Source organism: Actinia tenebrosa, unplaced genomic scaffold (assembly GCF_029948245.1).
Source record: "Actinia tenebrosa isolate PJP-AT-01 unplaced genomic scaffold, QUT_ActTen_1.0 PGA_scaffold15__27_contigs__length_11533743, whole genome shotgun sequence".
Taxonomy (NCBI): Eukaryota; Metazoa; Cnidaria; class Anthozoa; order Actiniaria; family Actiniidae; genus Actinia; species Actinia tenebrosa.
Window position 1 is genome coordinate 3259912 of NW_028292575.1, and position 21576 is coordinate 3281487.

The 21576-nt window shown below is 36.2% G+C and overlaps 3 protein-coding genes across 4 annotated transcripts; 1 reads left to right on the plus strand and 2 right to left on the minus strand.

The window, feature by feature from the left end:
* Positions 1-5908: 5908 nt before the first annotated feature.
* Positions 5909-6865, minus strand: LOC148910856 (uncharacterized). Its single transcript, XM_089030293.1, has one exon. It carries the CDS (start codon positions 6551-6553, stop codon positions 6059-6061), a length of 495 nt encoding a protein of 164 aa, XP_088886419.1. The 5' UTR covers positions 6554-6865; the 3' UTR covers positions 5909-6058.
* Positions 6866-7780: 915 nt separating this feature from the next.
* On the plus strand, positions 7781-19854 carry LOC116302779 (uncharacterized). 2 transcript variants are annotated; one of them, XM_089030286.1, is made up of 8 exons: positions 7781-7814; positions 12964-13267; positions 13337-13379; positions 13485-13676; positions 14954-15014; positions 16287-16577; positions 17664-17932; positions 19196-19854. In XM_089030286.1, exons 1-8 carry the CDS (start codon positions 7795-7797, stop codon positions 19429-19431), a joined length of 1416 nt encoding a protein of 471 aa, XP_088886412.1. In that variant the 5' UTR covers positions 7781-7794; the 3' UTR covers positions 19432-19854. The 2 variants fall into 2 exon arrangements, with proteins under 2 accessions (XP_088886412.1, XP_088886411.1); XM_089030285.1 differs by lacking the exon at positions 7781-7814 and adding an exon at positions 11774-11974.
* Positions 8527-10568, minus strand: LOC148910857 (uncharacterized). Its single transcript, XM_089030288.1, has one exon. The coding sequence runs from the start codon at positions 10309-10311 to the stop codon at positions 9511-9513; it is 801 nt and encodes a 266-aa protein (XP_088886414.1). The 5' UTR covers positions 10312-10568; the 3' UTR covers positions 8527-9510.
* Positions 19855-21576: the final 1722 nt, after the last annotated feature.

The window sequence follows — 21576 nt, forward strand, 5'->3', positions numbered from 1 at the left end:
ATATCGAGCACTGGGTGGCCACAGTCAAAAAATAAAAGTCCTTCATTTTTGGTCTGTAGACACTATTTGATGAGTTTATGAACGTACTGGGGTCGGTTTTTCGATCTACGTAAAAAATCCGGATTTTTTTGAAAAAAACGATTTCACCCCGTGTCGGTCTAAAAATTGCCCAAGAAACGACTGCGAATCACGCTTTCAAAAACATTCTCGCTCCAAGTGAAAACCCAAGTTACAATCAAATTTGCGACTGAATTCAAGAAAAGGGATGTTGAACAATTGTTCCAGGTGAATTTAGACGTTTTAAACTAAACTTTAGATAGAAAAAATTGCATTCTTCCAGCACAGTAATTCACAGTCTCGTAAAACACTGATTTTACTTCACATTTATAAAAGCGATTTTTTGCATGTGGCCATTCTCCAATTTTTACAAAACTCAAGCTGTACAATGTTCAAATGATAGAATAACACGAACTACAAAAATTAGTTTGGGTTTTTCCACAGGCCTTATGAAAACTTTATGCGAAGTTGGAAAAATTTGCCATGTAAATATGCAAATTAGCAGTTTGTTTACATCTCTACACCACAGATCACGGCCGCGAAAAAAGTCATCTAAAATAGTTTTAACAGCTTATTAATCCACACATTAGCCTATCTAAGGACTATCTAAGCATGATTGGCCTTTGTTATTATTTTAAACGATTATTTTTTGAAGTTAAGCCTACATTTCCGGTGTTGAAGACACTCAGCTTGCTTGCCTCGGTGGCATTCCATCGGTGCGTAGTAAACTTAGTAATCATAAATGACTGTTAACATGCTCTATAAACGTTACTATTCCTCACTAGTGGTATCCAGCTTATCACATAGTATTTTCACATACTGAGTATAAGCTTGAAAGTTTGTATTACTTTGTAAATAAGCAGTGATCCAACCTGTCAAAGCGGATTATGTGAGCTGATGGCGTGACAAACAACAGTTTGCGCGGAGCCGGACGTGACGTCGTTTGGTACAGTACCTTTTTTATTGCCTGAACATCTTGTGATTTGGCATAAACTAAAGAGAATCACTCGTTATCAAGATTTGTTTTTTTTTAGCTGTCATATGCTTTCTTGCTTGATCGAAGTCATGTTTAAAATTGGTTACATGTATGAGTACAGTTGTAGACGGGTATACAATTCCCCCCTCCCATACCCCACTAGCACTAGCTTCATGGCTGTACAATAGATCGAATGTATGTTTTACAACAACTCACGTAAATAACACATTCTGATTGGCTGAGAGCTATGATCACTAAGAGGACAGACACATGGATGACGTAATGTTTTTGAAAACAAGACTCGCCGGTAGGATTTTATCGTAAGGACTGTGATTTTGCGAATTTATTTTGCTAATAAAAGTCGACAATGGAACCAGAAGAGGAACCAAACTTTGAATTTAATCTTGCTGATAGTCTTGCCGACGAATATTTAGTTCTGGAGGCAGAAAAGATAGAGGAAGACGTGAAAAATTCATCTCGCTTTGCAACTTGCGAAGAAAAAGACTTGAATGAGCTTGTACAGTCTGAGATGGCCATTAACTCCATTCCAGAGTCGATCTTCAATGGCTGCTCCATCCAGAACGTGAATGTCTATGTTGTCAAGCGAAATTGACATTGCTTTTCTTAGCTGAACTTATTAGTAAGCTTCGTTTTTTAGAACCTTTGAGTTCTGACTCAAACTCTTTTCGACTTAGCTAAAAAAGCCATTTATAAGTAAATGTCAAAAGTTTTGACCAATAGCAAGCATTCTTTCACAGTGGCTGTCAAAGAACTGTCAAAATTAGCCAATCACAGCGTAGGAAGTTTGGTTGTGAAATGTTGACGTGTTTTATGAAAAAACTTTTGTAAGTCATAAAATAACCTTTGAAGTTTTCAAAAGTAAATAACCGAAAAACCTTCGTCTTACTTCTGTACTCTGTCCTCTAATGATCATGAAAACTAACTATCTTAGCGAAAATATTCAAAAGCTCACAATAATCGGAGCTGTTTGGTCTATCGCCTTGCTTTCCTTGAATGACAAATTTTCGAAAAACTTTTCGCTTATTTTATTTTGTAAACATTTCGCAGTTTGTTGTAAAAAACAGATCGCACATAGATTTCCATTGTCTGTCCTCTTATTGATCATAGATGACGTCTTAAAATGTTCAAAACTTTACAGTGAAACCACTCGCTGCGCTCGTGGTTCCACTTTAGTTTTGAACATTTTAAGACGTCATCTATGATCAATAAGAGGACAGACAATGGAAATCTATGTGCGATTTGTTAAATAGACACGCCTGGTTTCGTGGAAACGTAAATCTGAAATAAGACTAAGAGAAAAAAGAAAATAAACTTTTAAGTAAATATATATATAATATTTTATGTCGATAGTGCGATTTGATAGAACTGTGATCTGAACATGACGCGTGTGTGGCCGAAGAGTCCAGGAATTAGATAGTTTCAATCAAATTAGAAAAATGTGTTGTACATTACCATGTAGACTAAAATAAAAGTAGCATTTAACAAAGTGTTTATGGTCAGTATAGGAATTTGTTAATTATGGTGAGCATCAGTTATGGAGGCTCGTGTATCGTGTTCTTTTCAAGCCATCATTGGTGGTCATTATGGGTTTGACCCAAAAGAAAGAAGTAGATCTGTCACTAACGTTCCTTTGACAAGATGTAAACGGGATATCGCCGAGGACAAACGATGTTTTAGTATAGTTGAAGTTGAAACCGAGGTCGAATTAATTCTCGCAAGAGTATGTATTTTTGAGCCCCCTAGAAACATAGACAGCCTTACAATCCGTCCGCATCACCGTGCGTCCTTGGGCGTCAGCTGTAAACGGACATCAGCGAAATGTTCTGTACCCGTAACTCTTTCTCAGCACAAAGCCGATGTCAAAAGGAAGCCAAAAGCAGAGAAGCAAAATTGCAGGCCCACCCATTTTAGTTGTCAAATTTTATCAACAGCCCACCCCTTTTAAGGAGTTCAAAATTATGTGACCCATCCCCTGATTTTGCCCCCAACCCCCCCCTCCCCCCCCCCCCCCATACTTTATGACCAGTCCCTTACACATATAGAAATAGTCTTGGGGAGGCCAACGAAGAGAGTGAAGTTAACATACGAATGGAAGAATTGACTTTGTTAAGTCGAACAACTCGAGGGACGCAAGCTACTTGATTGCAAATCGATGTGGGATGTGGTTTGATGATTCCAGTTAACTTATTATATAAACTAGTTCTTTGATGTCTGAATTCCATGAGACATTAGGATGCGTTCATAATGTATGGCAGAGAGTGGTTGTGGGGGGGGGATTGAAAACTTTTTTCAGAGAATTGGGGGGGATGCAAAATTTTTAGAACAAGCTACGAGAGTTTGCCGGGGGGGGGGGGGGTATATTATTTTTTGGGGGACTTTTGGGTGGTCTTAAGAATTTTTTTGTCACTTAAAGATTTCATCTGCCTCCGCCCCTTCTGCCATACAATATGAATGCAGCCTTATTCAAATCGGGGTCTTTTTGTCGTAAAGAACAATATCATTGAAAGCTTAAAAAAACAAATCTTGATAACGAGTGATTCTCTTTAGTTTATGCCAAATCACAAGATGTTCAGGCAATAAAAAAGGTACTGTACCAAACGACGTCACGTCCGGCTCCGCGCAAACTGTTGTTTGTCACGCCATCAGCTCACATAATCCGCTTTGACAGGTTGGATCACTGCTTATTTACAAAGTAATACAAACTTTCAAGCTTATACTCAGTATGTGAAAATACTATGTGATAAGCTGGATACCACTAGTGAGGAATAGTAACGTTTATAGAGCATGTTAACAGTCATTTATGATTACTAAGTTTACTACGCACCGATGGAATGCCACCGAGGCAAGCAAGCTGAGTGTCTTCAACACCGGAAATGTAGGCTTAACTTCAAAAAATAATCGTTTAAAATAATAACAAAGGCCAATCATGCTTAGATAGTCCTTAGATAGGCTAATGTGTGGATTAATAAGCTGTTAAAACTATTTTAGATGACTTTTTTCGCGGCCGTGATCTGTGGTGTAGAGATGTAAACAAACTGCTAATTTGCATATTTACATGGCAAATTTTTCCAACTTCGCATAAAGTTTTCATAAGGCCTGTGGAAAAACCCAAACTAATTTTTGTAGTTCGTGTTATTCTATCATTTGAACATTGTACAGCTTGAGTTTTGTAAAAATTGGAGAATGGCCACATGCAAAAAATCGCTTTTATAAATGTGAAGTAAAATCAGTGTTTTACGAGACTGTGAATTACTGTGCTGGAAGAATGCAATTTTTTCTATCTAAAGTTTAGTTTAAAACGTCTAAATTCACCTGGAACAATTGTTCAACATCCCTTTTCTTGAATTCAGTCGCAAATTTGATTGTAACTTGGGTTTTCACTTGGAGCGAGAATGTTTTTGAAAGCGTAATTCGCAGCCGTTGTTTGAGCAATTTTTAGACCGACACGGGGTGAAATCGTTTTTTTCAAAAAAATCCGGATTTTTTACGTAGATCGAAAAACCGACCCCAGTACGTTCATAAACTCATCAAACAGTGTCTACAGACCAAAAATGAAGGACTTTTATTTTTTTGATTGTGGCCACAAATTTTCGATTTTGCTCGATATTTCTGGACACTCGCTCTTAAATTGCTACTCTGACGAAAATCGCTCAAACTTGGATTCAGCTGAAACTTCCTAAGAACACTCTTTAAAGGTGCAATAATCACTGTATGAAGTGTTTTCTCGATATTCAGCACGAAAGTATGATAATTTTACGATTATTTTTTGGAGTCTGTGACGTCATACACTCAACATCAAACATTGCTACATATATTTCTTTGTATATAAATCCTTAAGTTATTTTATTCCTATGAGGCCCAAAGGGTAGTTAATGTGCTTATTTCACATTACTTGTGACTATGATTTATATTTGGGGGTGTTTGGGTATTTCTTTCTCCCTTTACTACTGATATTTTGTTCATAAACTACAAAGAAATGTATGGAGCGATGTTCAATGTTGAGTGTATGACGTCACAAACTCCAAAAAATAATCATAAAAATATCATACTTTCGTCCTGAATATCGAGAAAACACTTCATGCAGTGATTATTGGACCTTTAAAGAGTATTCTTAGGAAGTTTCAGCTGAATCCAAGTTTGAGCGATTTTCGTCAGAGTAGCAATAAAAGAGTATCAATTTTAACAATATGGTACCATGAACACTCGTAAACTGTGGCGTTGTCAGGTTTACTACAAAATATTTGTATTATGCTGGCTATGATAAAAGCGGTTTTTTTTTTTCAAAAAAAAAAAAAAATTTGGCGATTGTTCCGCGTGATTGTTTAAGAATTGGGATAATATTTTTGTACGACTACATAAGCTTGATAGACAATTTCTAGTGCGAATCTCATTCTAAACCTTCTATTCCCTTCCATCAGTTTGTTTCTTCCTTTCCATGTATTTAACTTTCACTTCTTCTTCTTCTTCTTAATATTATCAATATTATCATTATTGATATAATAATAATAATAATAATAATAATAATAATAATATTATTATTATTATTATTATTATTATTATTATGAAGTTTATTAAACATCTGGATGCGAGGCAAAGACACTCATAGGGCGCGTAAACGTAACCTATGGGTGTTCAAACTATTTACAATTAGATATGCTCTACAATAAAATATTTACAAATCTAACAATTATTTACGATATACATCAGACCATTTAGTAAATGAAGAACATAAGAAACACTTTAAAAATAATATGAATATAAAATTTGTAAAAGGAATAGATTATATCATGCGTAAAATTTATAACTTCTTATAAGAATTCAGTTCATATAATAGTTCATTTTCTATATGTCCAATATACACAATATAACACCTCCTTTACGTTCTTAAATATCCTATATCATGTTGTATATAAATGTTCATGTTATGAACTTAAATGTCCTTGCTATGTTTAAAGTTCCTGATAAGACTGCTTTCTGCATATTCCGTAGCACATCTTTGGTCTTTTATCCCAATAACTTTCGCAGATCGTTTTCCATACTCCTTGACCATCCTCCTAACACATCCATAATGAGATTGTACTGATGTACTTTGTACCCAGGGTATTGATCTTGCAATTCCCAACGCAGTGGACCGTACTTCACCGTCTTCTCTTCATCTTTCTTTTCTCTATTCTCCACCCATGGGTAGCTCATCTCTAGAATCACTTCCTTGCTTTTGTGATTTATAATTTTAACATCAATTCTGTTGGCTTTTAACTCATGGTTCTCGCCATAAGTTGGAATGTCCCAGAGTGCATGAATGTCATCGGTAATATACTCCGTTTTCGGTCTAATTGGTGAGTACCATGCTGGAACACTGTCGATCAAATGTAGTTCTCGTAACAGCTCAAAGTATAAAACTTTCAGCGCATTATTGTGTCTTGTTACGTACTTGTTCTGTGCAAGAGCTGAACATCCTACTAACACATGAGCAACACTCTCTGGTTTCTTATTACACATGCGACACGTTGCTTGACTGAGGTGTCTTAATCTTCTTCACTTGATATATCTTTGTAGGTAGAAGCTGTTCCTAAAGCTCGTACATTCCAGCCACCACATAAGTTGGGCATGTCGTCCACTCTTTTAGCCATGCAAAACAGTTCTTAGTATTGAGGGTGTCATCATCCCATCTTATTGTGTGTAATTTCCCTTGCCATGCTTCATCACGTACCGTCTTTAGCAGCTATTATGTCTTCTTGGTCTTCCTGTGTTAGCACTGATTCACCAATCAAAATGTCGTATATTGAATTCAAAGTTGATTGGAATTTTCATATCTTCGTTTTCGACGTTATAAATTTCAACTGAATAATGAAATCAAAATTCGAAAATTCAAATCATTAATCGACTCTAGGGGTCAACGCGTGAGCTTGTTTGACTGTAATACACTTTAGTAGCCCCTAATTCCATTGTTTTCTTTTGTGTCTATTTGACTATTACACGTTGACTATTATTTTTTATTTCACGGATTAAAAGCCTTCACTCTACGATTCAAAAAATAATACAGGTAGATAATACAATCCAATAAAAATAACGAAAAAAAAAATTAATAATAATTAGGAAGCATGCACATACTTGACAATATGGTACCATGAATATTCGTAAACTGTGGCGATTTGTTAGGTTTACTCATCAAATATTTATATTATACTGACAAAGCCTATGAAAGAAGCATTCTTATGTGATATATACAATATGAGCGGGAGATCTGTATGAGGATTTAAAACAGCGAGCTGTTTTAAATCTCATACGAATCTCACGCGAATATCGGATACTACTTAAAAAATGTCTAGATTATTGCTTCTTTTTTAGAGTAAAAATTTTAACATTAAATGTAATTTGACCGAGATATTTCAAGGTCAACCTTATGCAATTCAGGACGAATTCTGTACCAGGGTTTACAGATGCCTTCACGGTAGCGATTTTGTATTGTTCTAAGGTCATTAATTATCCATGACTTTTTTTACCTTTTTATAAACAAGATTTGGAGATTATTCCGCGTGATTAGTTAAGAATTGTGACTGACGCACTGATGCACTAAATCGTGTTCCCTACCGATTATCAAGTCTTAATAAAAATTAACTGTCGGGAATTTTATTCAATGAAATCGACTTTGAATTAGTGTAGAGTTCTTGGCAATTTATTCAAGAATCTTGTGCAAAACGTACGAAAATACTTCACCATTGTTTTCGAGCGGCTAAAAAATGGTCCAAAACAAAGCTTGGTAAGTAGTGTCGTCTCGTTAAAGAAAAATCGAGATCAAGTATACGTACGAGTACGTGTTTGAAAATTTGTCCTGTGCGCGTGGTTAACAGTGAATCATAGTGGATTTCCGACTTTTTAAAGCTAAAGTTTCGATCTACGTATACGACCACGACTTTGAAATGACAGTGCCAATCTGGAAAAGTTGGAAATTCGTACTCGTTGTCTTACTCGTCGTCGAACCTAAAGGCCGTCTCTAAATGACACAGTATTAGTTCTAAGTAGTTCTGCTTATCTTTTTCCATTTTGCTTCTTTTAATATTGTTTTAGATATATTTCCTTCCAGCCGTTATAGAATTAGGTAAACTACACAGAGTATAAAACAGAAATATGTCTTACAGAGCAGGTGCATGTTACGTCATAGCCACCATCTTGGTGGACGATAACAAAGCATTTCTCAATAGCGTCTCTTGTTAGATCAACTAAGATGGCGGCTGTTTCATTGTTATTCAAAATCTTAAGGGATTTTGCCGAGTCACATAGTTGCGTATACTGTATAGGCATTCAGTTATAAGCTCTGAAGTATTTTTGTTGAAATTTGTTTTTATTCGAATCGAAATTTTTAAAAACGTGAAATATAAATGTTTTTTCCGCATTTGTAAAAAATTTTCTTATGAATTTTCTCATTTGTAAGATCATAGGGAGAATGACGCTTTTGATAGAAATACTGGGACTTCAACTACAACTGGTTTATTTACAATTTTTTTTGAATATACAGTTGTATATTTATAAGAATACATATTGTAATACAAATAAAGGAAATTATATTATTTTAGGTAATAAAAACGTAGGGCGATCAAAGTAGCTTGTAGTGGTGTCGGTGTAGTGGTACTTGTTCTTTACTGAACTTCTTTACATGTAACCCAAAAATCACAAGCATGTCGCTCTGTGTGCGTCCCAATAATCGAGGAAAATATACTGCGACACGATTATCTGCTCTTTGCTTGAGTGTCGGTGTAGTGGTACTTGCTCTTTACTGAACGTTTCGTTTACATGTAACTCAAAAATCACAAGCATGTCGCTATGTGTGTCCCAAAAATCGAAGAAAATATCCTGCGATACGATTATCTGCTCTTTGCTTAAGTGTCCTGCTTGAACGGTGTAGTTGATACTTGCTCTTTACTGAACTTTTCGTTTACATGTAACTCAAAAATTACAAGCATGTCGCTATGTGTGTCCCAAAAATCGAAGAAAATATCCTGCGATACGATTATCTGTTCTTTGCTTAAGTGTCCTGCTTGGACGGTGTAGTGGTATTTAATCTAAACCGAAATTGTCGTTTAACATGTCGCTCTGTGTGTCCCAATAATCGAAGAAAATATCCTGCGATACGATTATCTGCTCTTTGCTTAAGTGTCCTGCTTGAACGGTGTAGTGGATACTTGCTCTTTACTGAACTTTTCGTTTGCATGTAACTCAAAAATTACAAGCATGTCGCTATGTGTGTCCCAAAAATCGAAGAAAATATCCTGCGATACGATTATCTGTTCTTTGCTTAAGTGTCCTGCTTGGACGGTGTAGTGGTACTTGCTCTTTACCGAAATTGTCGTTTAACATGTCGCTCTGTGTGTCCCAATAATCGAAGAAAATATCCTGCGATACGATTATCTGCTCTTTGCTTAAGTGTCCTACGTGGACGGTCTCGCGGTACTTGTTCTTTACCGAATGTACAGCTTACCACCAGGATTAGCTACACCACTTAAGTGATTACTTTTACTATCTCCACAAGAGTCGTGAATGGGATAGCAGTTATCAACACGATCGTGGAGTGTGAACATCTTACCACCACCACTATCATGATATTTCATTAAAACTCCACAAGAATTCTTAGCTAGAAAGCGCGGAGATCTTTCTGAACACTCTGGATTTGTCGTTGCTGGAAGTAGGGTCTTCACCTTTTTGCAAGTCACAGTTCCTTTCTTCCAGTTAACAAGACTTCCAGTTCCCTCCTTGCAAGCATGCCAGTCGGTGATGTTTGACGTGATAAGAAATCCACTACCCATCTTTTTCCATAGCGCGAAATCCATGGCTGAATGAGAAGAGTCATTGAGTGGGATTGTCGTCGACTGTGGCACCCAACCACCGCTAGAGGACCATCCGATAAGCCAATTCGGTGTTGGAGTGATTGCGTTCGCATCTGATTGAAAGGATGTATAAAGAGTGAACGTGTAGCTGTATACAAGGGTCCAGCCTCCTCCATCGGTGGTCATGTCACAGAACACTTGGAATGCCTCAGAGGATGGCTCATTGAACGTCATCCAGTAACCACCTGACTCAGCTTGGGTATTACTCTGCTTAAGAGTTTTACAGGTTGCAATAGGATTATTAGGATCTGATCCTGGCTGCTCTATATGTTCTCGTATCTCCATGTAGATGGTGTTTTGTTGGCTAACAATCTTCTCTGGGTGTCTGGTCTTGGTAGAGTACTTTAGTTCACATGTCTTATTCGTCAGGTTCATGTTGATGCTTGCACAATGTATGTTGTCCTCACACTTTCTGTAACATTCAAAGATTGTTTCTACAATCTAGGATTCAAGAGTAAATCCTTACAAGTACACGTTAAGCTCTGTATATCCTTGAGTCGGCCACATCGTAGCGTAGGTGGACTTTGTGCTTAAGGAGGAATAGGATAAGTACGGATAAAGTTTGTGTGGTCATTTCGACTGAAAAACAAAAGAAAAGACAAAAAACAATACAAACTTAGCCAGTCCACCTGTTAAAGATCGGTTATGAAAAAAAAAAAAAAAAAAAAAAAAAAAAATGATGCTAATATTTATTAATTAGTATAATTTTATACTTAAGAAAATGCCGCTTCAAATTTAATTACTTTCGAGATTAACAAAGTCGCTGCTATTTGGAACGAACGTTTATAAGAATTATAAGCTGCAATGCAAATAGAATACCTAGAAAATAAAAACACACACACAAAAAGAATATCAACTTTATGCCATGGAGCAATTGTAAGTATTTCGATTTGAACCGCGTAAATCTTTCGGTATCGTGATATCCTTGATTGAAGGCTGTCATGAGAATAGTCGAAACCTCGCGCCTATCAGCTAAAATTCGAAAGCCTCGAAGACAGGTGATAATTCTATACTAATGACTTCGCGTTTTACATGTAAATTACCTTCTTTAAGCTTGCTTTGCATGCACGACTGCCGTGAAACCCTGACTTGATGAAGTTTTAACTGTTCGTTACAACTAAATGTGAAAAAAAGTATAATTAATGCTTTTAGCATTTTTCATGTACTTAAAGATTCAAGTAGCTAATCGTAAATTGCCTATATAGAGCGAGATTTACGATTGAATTTGGAAAACATGGTAGAGAGAAAACATAATAAAGTTTACATTATTATTATTAACACTATATTATTATTATACATTATTATTATTATGATTCAAAAAATAATACAGATAGATAAAACAATCCAATAAGAATAAGGGGAAAAAATTAATTAGGAAGTATATGCACACACTTGACAAAATGGTACCATGAATACTTGTAAACTGTGGCGTTGTTAGGTTTACTATAAAATATTTATATTATGATGACAAAGCCTATGAAAGAAGCATTCTAATGAAATGCATGCAATATGAACGGGAGATCTGTATGAGGATTTAGAACAGCGAGCTGTTTTAAACCTCATACAAATCTCACGCGAATATCGGATACTACTTAAAAAATGTCTAGATTATTGCTTCTTTTTTAGAGTAAAAATTTTAACATTAAATGCAATTTGGCCGAGATATTTCAAGGTCAACCTTATGCAATTCAGGACGAATTCTGTATCAGGGTTTACAGATGCCTTCACGGTAGCGATTTTGTATTGTTCTAAGGTCATTAATTATCCATGACTTTTTTTACCTTTTTATAAACAAGATTTGGAGATTATTCCGCGTGATTAGTTAAGAATTGTGACTGACGCACTGATGCACTAAATCGTGTTCCCTACCGATTATCAAGTCTTAATAAAAATTAACTGTCGGGAATTTTATTCAATGAAATCGACTTTGAATTAGTGTAGAGTTCTTGGCAATTTATTCAAGAATCTTGTGCAAAACGTACGAAAATACTTCACCATTGTTTTCGAGCGGCTAAAAAATGGTCCAAAACAAAACTTGGTAAGTAGTGTCGTCTCGTTAAAGAAAAATCGAGATCAAGTATACGTACGAGTACGTGTTTGAAAATTTGTCCTGTGCGCGTGGTTAACAGTGAATCATAGTGGATTTCCGACTTTTTAAAGCTAAAGTTTCGATCTACGTACACGACCACGACTATGAAATGACAGTGCCAATCTGGAAAAGTTGGAAACTCGTACTCGTTGTCTTACTCGTCGTCGAACCTAAAGGCCGTCTCTAAATGACACAGTATTAGTTCTAAGTAGTTCTGCTTATCATTTTTCCATTTTGCTTCTTTTAATATTGTTTTAGATATATTTCCTTCCAGCCGTTATAGAATTAGGTAAACTACACAGAGTATAAAACAGAAATATGTCTTACAGAGCAGGTGCATGTTACGTCATAGCCACCATCTTGGTGGACGATAACAAAGCATTTCTCAATAGCGTCTCTTGTTAGATCAACTAAGATGGCGGCTGTTTCATTGTTATTCAAAATCTTAAGGGATTTTGCCGAGTCACATAGTTGCGTATACTGTATAGGCATTCAGTTGTAAGCTCTGAAGTATTTTTGTTGAAATTTGTTTTTATTCGAACCGAAATTTTTAAAAACGTGAAATATAAATGTTTTATCCGCATTTGTAAAGAATTTTCTTATGAATTTTCTCATTTGTAAGGTCATAGGGAGAATGATGCTTTTGATAGAAATACTGGGACTTCAACTACAACTTGTTTATTTACACTTTATTTTATATATAGTTGTATATTTACAGGATATAATATACGAATACATATTGTAATACATATAAAGGAAATTATATTATTTTAGGTAATAAAAGTGTAGGGCGATTAAAGTAGCTTATGCTTCCTAGTTAATTGCCCTAGTTAATTGGGAACATTTTTGATATGAGTCTCGTCCAAGAATTTTGATGTTCCCATCAAAATCCCGCGTCTTCTTTATGATATTTATTAAATTGATTTTCTTGTTAATAGTGAAGCCCTGACCATGTTTCGGATGATGTCACTTTTCTTCCAAGTCTACGCAATTCACGCCTGTGAAAAGTACAGCTTTGTCAAAGAACAAGATGTAGAATTCAAAGACCACGTGATAACAACCATGACCACGCAATATGTCGAGTTATGCTGGGATAAATGTGTATGGATCATGAATTGCTTCTCCATCAATATTCGTGTGAACAGTTTTGGGATGGTTGAATGTGAACTGAACAACTCCAGCAAGAAAGACAGCCCAGGGAGCCTGGTACCGACACAGGGATCCCAGTACCACCAAATGAGGGTAAGTGGTGTTGGATGCCGTATTCGTTACGTGTGGTTATAGTTAATTGTCTATTGTACTTTTCTCCAGGAAATAAATGACTGTGATAACGTCGAATGCAAAATTAAGGAAAGTGAGTTAATATACCACAATTTAATTACATGATAAATCTATAAATTGAAGCTTCACTACATAGCTTTTGCATGGTAATATTTTCATACTTTAAAATTTGCTTTAGAACTTCCCGATGAATGGTATCGTCTGGGTAACTATGCAATAAAGATGTTTCATGAGAACAAAACCTGGATTGATGCGCAAGCCCACTGCCAGACCATGGGAGGTGATCTGTTGTCTATAGGAACTGCGTACGAAAACAACTTTGTCAAGGACGTGCTTATCAAAAAAATTGAATACATCAGAAAAGAGAAAGGTACTTGCTTTTTCTTTTTTGTTTTTGCTTTGGTTTTGTTTTTGTTTTTGTTCCTTTTTTTTTTTGTTTGTTTTGCTTTGTTTTTTGTTTGTTTTTGTTTTGTTTTGTTTTGTTTTGTTTTGTTTTGTTTTGTTTTGTTTTGTTTTGTTTTGTTTTGTTTTGTTTTGTTTTGTTTTGTTTTGTTTTGTTTTGTTTTGTTTTGTTTTGTTTTGTTTTGTTTTGTTTTGTTTTGTTTTGTTTTGTTTTGTTTTGTTTTGTTTTGTTTTGTTTTGTTTTGTTTTGTTTTGTTTTGTTTTGTTTTGTTTTGTTTTGTTTTGTTTTGTTTTGTTTTGTTTTGTTTTGTTTTGTTTTGTTTTGTTTTGTTTTGTTTTGTTTTGTTTTGTTTTGTTTTGTTTTGTTTTTTTTGTTTTGTTTTGTTTTGTTTTGTTTTGTTTTGTTTTGTTTTGTTTTGTTTTGTTTTGTTTTGTTTTGTTTTGTTTTGTTTTGTTTTGTTTTGTTTTGTTTTGTTTTGTTGCTATTGTCGTTGTTGACGTTATGCCACTTTATTACATTATTTTCTAATTTTCCTATGAAAATCGTTGCATGGGCCTTTCTTTTTCTCACGAGGCAGATATGTTGACAGGAATAATAATTTTCCATCACGGCTGCGTTTAAGTAAGAAAAAAACAAACATTTGTCTTTGCTAATCACGAAGCTCAACGTAATCCCACTGAAAGCATTTGAATGTTTAAATTTTAAAAGCCCTTTGATAATGAGGTTACGAGTGGCTAAACCGAATAAACCTATTCTATTCTTTTCTTTTATCCTAAATTGTATTTTCAGTTATATTAACACGTTTGTTTACTTATCTTAACCTCAACTCAGTATGAGCGTATCAAACGTAGATAAAGTGCTACACATATACACCTACTTGCAAGAACGTTGTCATACGATATTAGAACATTAGTAATTTAGGGAGAAAGGAATACATTAAGAAACAAAAGAAAAAGTTCAACTTCAGTGATCTTCTTTTGTTTTTTAATGTAATTCCTATCCCACTAAATCACTAATGTTCTATTTTCGTATGATAACGTTCTTGCAAGTAGGTGTATATGTGTTGTGCAAAAGTAAAGTGTATCTGTATATATCCATATATAAACTAATTTGCATATTTCCAGATTCTTTAACTATAACGATTTTCAGCCAAACGTTAGCCAAATATCTAGTATCTCGATTGTATATCAATTACAAAAAATAGCACTGTAATTAAACTGTTTTGTGTTGTCATTGTGTAAAAGGTGATGACTTGCCTGGTATAGTGAGGTACTGGCCACTGGATGGATCGGATGATGATGTCAAGTAAGTAAGGCATTTCACTGGATTTTTGGTCAAAAGGCAAGCAGATCTTAATTTGGCAAGCCAATGCTAAAACTATGGTTGGGTCCGGGCTAATTTGCTAAGTACTAGTTGAATTGTTGACTTCGTTTCCACCAAAATTTCACTATCATTATGACAATATTTTGATTCTGCAATTTCTGTGTCATTCAGACAATTTTGATAATCCTTTTTTTTCGAAGCGTAGCTTGAAGGAAAACAAATTATGTACGATTACATTTATTGCAATATAAATATATATCATAGCTCTAGCTTGTAATTTCCTTTATCATCTTCCCACATCGTCAGGAAATAATTCACGTCATAAAAACCGAAAAGGAAAAAATTTTTTTTAGAGACGTTGACATTCCAATGTGAAGCGTGTAATATTCAGTAGCCAGACGTCGATACCAAAAAATGTGCTGTTTTCGCAGTCAATCAAATGTCTTGATCCAATCGCGTGCGGCATGTCTGAGTCGACAATACGGGTTTATATTGGCGGCTCTCTCCCGATCAGATTTATTAGAGAATTGCGATACTAAGTTAAATTACAGGCCTTTTGTCAGTTCTTAGTTATAAAATGTCAGGCTATTTGTCAGTGGCATTTAAAGTGCCTATGACACCTAATTCAAAATTTTCAGCATTGTTTCTAAATGAAGTAAAAAGTTGAAAAATAAATGATTTTTATATGGTTTGAGCAGAGTTAATAGAGTTAACTCTGGGTTTGAGTCAGATGCTTCTTGGAAATATCAAGATTTATACTTCCAATATGTTAATGACTGACGTCAAAGGAGGCATTTCAGTTTATCTGCCATCACATTGATAAATGTTTTTTTTTTGCTAGAACCTTTCTTTAAATTCTAAGTAAGTAAATGATGCTTTATACAGGATATTTTATTCTACTGCCCCAGATGAAGTTTCGCATACTTAATGATGCCTCCTTTGACGTCACATCATTAACATATTGGAAGTATAAACCTTGATATTTCCAAGAAGCATCTGACTCAAACCCAGAGTTAACTCTATTAACTCTGCTCAAACCATATAAAAATCATTTATTTTTCAACTTTTTACTTCATTTAGAAACAATGCTGAAAATTTTGAATTAGGTGTCATAGGCACTTTAAATGTCGGGCTTTTTGTAAGTTAAATTTCAGACTCGTGCATTGTCAGCCTGTTTGATGCATTGGTCAGCTGTCATCATTTGTGAGCTGTCAGCAGTGTCGCCCCATCCAGACCCTCTTTGATATTCCACAGGTTGGTGGGGACTCCTGCAACTCCGAGGTACAGAGTCCTGGATGGAGAAAATGCACTGTACTTCCCTGGATTCCGAACGTATGCAGAAGTCCCGGCAGTGGTGTTCAATCCCGAGGGATTCACGTTCATGTTATGGGTTAAGCCTGCCAATCAGAGTGCTCACGCTCTTTGTATCTATTCCGATTGGTATTCTCCACACACGTTCATACTGGCTCTCTATAGAAATTACAAATCTATATTTTTCTGGTTGCGTGGGGAAGACGGAAACCAAGTTTCGACTTATTACCTAAAGTATGTGTAATCCTCTCTTAGAGTATCAGTATACACCTATTTCAAAAAACGCTCAGAGATCTGAAATCTGAGACCGAAAGGAATTGGGGGTTGAACGCTGTAAATTGTTTGTGGTTTTAATTGGTAGTTCGCAAAAAGTTTATATCTTGATATACTAACTTTGAGCGATGATCTGCGCTGGCAAACTATCTGGGTAAGTGTATATTGAATTTTGAACGAGAAAACACTCAGTCTCCCACAATTCCAATCGGTCTCAGATTTCTGATTTCAGATATCCAACCGACGACGTTTTTTGAAATAGGTGTATCGTAAAAAAATCGAATTAATTGGTCGTAAAGCAGTTGCAGTGATTGATTGCCCGCGCACAGCCTCTAAAAAATTCTTGTGTGTAAGCTTTCGAATGACCAGATGGAATAGAATTTTAAAAGGCGCTTTTTTGTAGAGGGAGGAAAATATAAGAACCCGGAGAAAAATCCTAAAGCAGAGAAGAAACGAACAGACAAGTAATGCACCAGTGATAACGACTCCAGGCATCGAACCCTGGATCATAGCAGTTAGAAGTTGTAACCATTATAGTTGTTTCTCTCCCCCTTCCACTCATCCTTGTAAAAAAAAAAGAAATCACTCGAACTAGACAATAGTCCATTTCACAGTTCCCTGCACCATCTTGAAAGGTAACGGTGCATTTGTATTAAAACGAGACGAACGGTGAGCTTGTGATGATATATATCTTTAATTTTTTTTAACAACTTGAACGTACAATTATCTCACATGTCTCTATCATTTCAAGCTCACCGTTCTTCTCGCATCGATACAAAGGCACGGCTACCTTTCAAATGGTGCAGGCAAATGTGAAAGGGACTATTCTAGACGTCTAAAAACTACTTTGTACTGGTGGGTTATAGAAAATCTGTATTCGTCGGATGAAATGCGAAATCATTGCGCGCGAAATCAATCCAAAACTTTCCAAAAATCGCAAATCAGAGAAGCAATGGCGGCCATACTGCGCCGCGTTTACACAAGTATATTTGTACAAAGGTCGGCTTCGCAAAAGCAGCAGTACTAATCATGTAAATATTTGTGTAGCATTGCGATGGATGGCTGGAATCACATCGCTGTCACCTGGAACAAAACAGAAAGTCTAGTCAAGATTGCTCTGAATGGAACCGTGAAGCGAACGACAACTTCTACACTAACAACAGACATCAAGCGCACTGCTCACAATATCTACCACCTTGGTATCAAGTCAGATGAATTGCCTACGATCAAAAATGATAATACATTCAATGGACACATGAAGCATCTGATGGTATTTAACAAGACACTAAACGTCGAGGAGATACAAAAAGCAATGTGTAAGCCATGCATGTTCTTTATGGTTCCTTTGACAGTTTCCTGTGCCATCTTGAAAGGCAACCGTGGCGGTGCATCAAAGCGAGAACGGGTGTGACTTTGCAATTGTAGAAACATTTTTTAAACACTTTGGACGGTAATTCCCATTTCTCTATCATTGCAAGGTCACCACCGTTATCTTTCAAGATGATATAGAGAACTTGTCAGAAGTTGTATTTAGCTTCACGGTGGGGAGCATGAGTGGTGTAGCGATCCTCGGACTTGTCGTAGGTGGGTAGAGTTAGTTGGTTCTTTCCTGTGGTTCGAGGACTTTTCTACGGGTTCTTCTAGTTCGCTCTAGAAGGACCTAGATGAAAATTACTCTGAGTAATGCTATAGTTTCTCTCCCAAATTGTGTATTTTTTTAATTGTGGCTGGAGGGGGGTAGTATTTGCACCAACAGCTATTTCAAAAGAGGTTGGTTGTTTACAATTAGATTGGAAATTCCGGTAATTCCGGTTTTTCTGTAAATGGTACAACTTTCTCCCATCAAAAAAATGTTTGGTAGAAGTGGAAATGCTCAATAGGTACCCCATTTGTTCCAGTAAGCCCAGAATAACCGGAGAGAAGTTATTGTGGCAGAATAAATATGACCAATCTGACTTTTATTCTTCACTTGACTCTAAAGATGACTTCCACTCAGGTTGTCGAAACGTCAGTCACATCAAACAGTCCTTCTCAGGACTACATCCACCCGGATGATCATATTACTTCGATTAACAATAACCGGAGAATCGCTTACCATTTACACTTTCCACACATGCATGTATCGGTCTGCCCCAGAACAGGAAGCCTAAAAGTAGAATGTCCAGTTGATATTGCAAATGGAACACAAACCTCCCAGGAATGACTGGGAAAAGGGAAACAGTTTCGTACCGTTTGCTCATTCTGGATGAAGAGGAAATAGCGCAGCGCACTGATTCTAAAAATAGCTTAAAGATTCGGACAAACATTGCATTCTGTTTAACCGCTACGAGGATTATACGAACCGATTTTATTATTTTTACTTAAAGTTACAATAATAACCCATGTAAACTAAGATCAACTGCGATCGGCTGTGAAAATTATCTGCTGAAAGTAAACTTGTAAGTTTGTTTGTCCGAATTTCGCCTTTGTCTTCGTTTTTATGACGTCACGGCTGCGCTGCGCTATTCTGGTGGAATTTCTAATGTAATGGTAAACAACCGTTGTGATCTTTATAACACAGTCTTTTGCTTATTTTCAAGATTATAGAGAAGACGGCCCATGGATTGGTCTGTCTGTCCAGGATAATACCAACACCTTTAAGTGGAGTGACGGTACCAACACCCAGTTCATGGATCAGATGGAACAGTTACCTTCTTACCAACCAAATCCTTCTTTGTCTGGTCGGAAATGTGCCTTATTTGGAAGGAACGGGAAATGGTTTGATAAATTTTGCAGCGAAAAGAGATCTTATATTTGTAAGAAGCCGTTTGTTTGATTACCCATATCATATCTTAATGGAACTAAGACGTCTATCCGAAATAAGACAAGCCCTAAATGTAGTAGGACCATCAACATTTCAGGATCTCTTTGGATTTTATTGAAACACGCGATGCATGTTTCTAGACTGTTTCAATACTGCTTCTTATTCTTGAGTGGATTTTACGAATGCTGGGCTAAAGTTTTCAATAGTTGCATTTCCAAGATTTGTTTTGTCAAAGCCAAACACTTTCTTTTGGCATATGAACTGTTTCTTTTCAATACAAAGTTTCTCACCACACTTGCATGCCCTGAGCTTCAAGTTTTCCAGTTAAAAACCTCAGAATGGCTTATTCGAGAATGCTGAAGTTTTCGCATCCAATGACATTTAGGTGTACTTCTCATTAAATAAAATAAAAAACAATAACTGATTAAATTAAAAAAAAAAAAAAACAAAAACAAAAACCTACGTATACGAAGTATAGAAGAAATAATAATTATAATACAAGAAAGAAGGACCAAGAGGGTGGGCGCGAACGGGACCTAGAGTCCCATGCGAGGCACCTCTACACTAAAACGATAAACGAGTAAAAAGACTTAGGCGAAGGAAAGAAAAAAATCAAATCTATTGTTGCCAATGGCAACCACAGTTATGATAGAGGCTCCACGTGCAAGGCCTATCAATATCAAAAACATTAATTAACTGATCCTTGTATACATTAGTAACAAAACCCTTGAAAGACTTTAAACTGAGAAAAACGATTACTAAGTATAGCTAATTTGCACCACACGATTGAAAAAAGAGGACTAAAAAGTAGTGGATTTACAAAGTTTCTAAGTACTTAACTTCACTAGACTTAGATCGTCGTCAATGTGTGTCCATGACTTACATATTTTAAGAAACTAGTATTAGTGTCAACATGGCCATATAAAGCCTTATAAAGAAAAACTAAGTCTTTGGCTTAGCGGTCATAGGTAAGAGGTAACAGATCTAATTGAATAAGTCTTTCTTTGTATAATAGTCCTCCTTGCCTGACTTGTAGAATCCAGCGTGTAGATCTTTTCTGCATCCTTTCAGCTTTCTGTTTCAGATGTGCAACGCCAGGGGACCACACTTCAGTGGCGTAGCACATCTGAGATTCTACCAGGACAAGATATAATGCTCTCCTTACTTTCACATCAGTCAGCAATGGACAAGTACAGCTTAGTACGTCGTAATAAACCAAATCTGTTTGCCTGGCAGTGACTTCATGTAGATGAGAGTCCCACGTTAATTTGCTTGTTATGGTTACACCTAGGTCTTTCTCGTCTTTCACATTTAGCATTTCCACATGACCTAGATGGTAGACGTAGGATAATGGAACTTTCTTGCGAGTTACCGTTAAAACATTGCACTTAGATGCATTCGGCACATTGTTATTGTTTTGGAGACTCCAGGAATCAAGGTTTGTTAGAGCTAGCTGTAAATTCTCGGCTCTAGCTGTGATGAAATACTCCTGTAGAGCTTGGTGTCGTCCGCATAGAGAGCTGTCAGAGTTCCACTAGGCACAACGTTTGGTAGATCGTTGATAAAAACAATGAAGAGGATTGGGCCAAGCAGGTTCACTTGAGAAACCCGGAGGTAACGGACGTCCAATTAGAGCAATACCATCTATAACTACTCTTTGTTGACGGTCATGCAGAATATTCTTGAACCAGTCATGTAGATGCTCTACCACACCATAATTCTTAAGTTTTTCAAGAAGGGTGACGTGGTCTACAGAATCAAACGCTTTGGCGAAGTTCGATTACAAAATATCTGTTTGAATGCTGTTATCTAGGTTTTTTCCAATTGTATATAGAACTGTCACCAATTGCGAGACGCACGATCCTTTTTTTTCATGAATCCGTGTTGCAATGGTGTGAAGAGAGGTTTTACATGATCGTACAGTTTTTTTCCAACACATCGTTCGAGTAATTTGTTTATAAGGCACAATAGAGAAATCGGTCTGTAATTTGATGCTGGTTCTTTGAGGTCTTTTTTATGGACAGGTGTGGCTTTTGCTTTTTTCCATTATTTTGGTAAAGAAGCTGTTTTTAATTGACGATTGGTTGAACATTGAGCACAAGCTAGGGGCAATTTCATTTCATTCTTTAAGAAGACGTGCTGGGATCCCATCGGGAC

What these genes read in the sequence shown, in the direction of transcription:
- LOC148910856 (XM_089030293.1), bottom strand. Translation starts at nt 6,553, where the DNA reads ATGTGTAATAAGAAACCAGAGAGTGTTGCTCATGTGTTAGTAGGATGT.
- LOC148910857 (XM_089030288.1), bottom strand. Translation starts at nt 10,311, where the DNA reads ATGAACCTGACGAATAAGACATGTGAACTAAAGTACTCTACCAAGACC.
- LOC116302779 (XM_089030286.1), top strand. Translation starts at nt 7,795, where the DNA reads ATGGTCCAAAACAAAGCTTG. An exon ending in ATACATCAGAAAAGAGAAAG is followed by an intron (nt 13,677 to 14,953) that starts GTACTTGCTTTT and finishes ATTGTGTAAAAG; the next exon opens with GTGATGACTTGCCTGGTATA. An exon ending in GGAGATACAAAAAGCAATGT is followed by an intron (nt 17,933 to 19,195) that starts GTAAGCCATGCA and finishes CTTATTTTCAAG; the next exon opens with ATTATAGAGAAGACGGCCCA.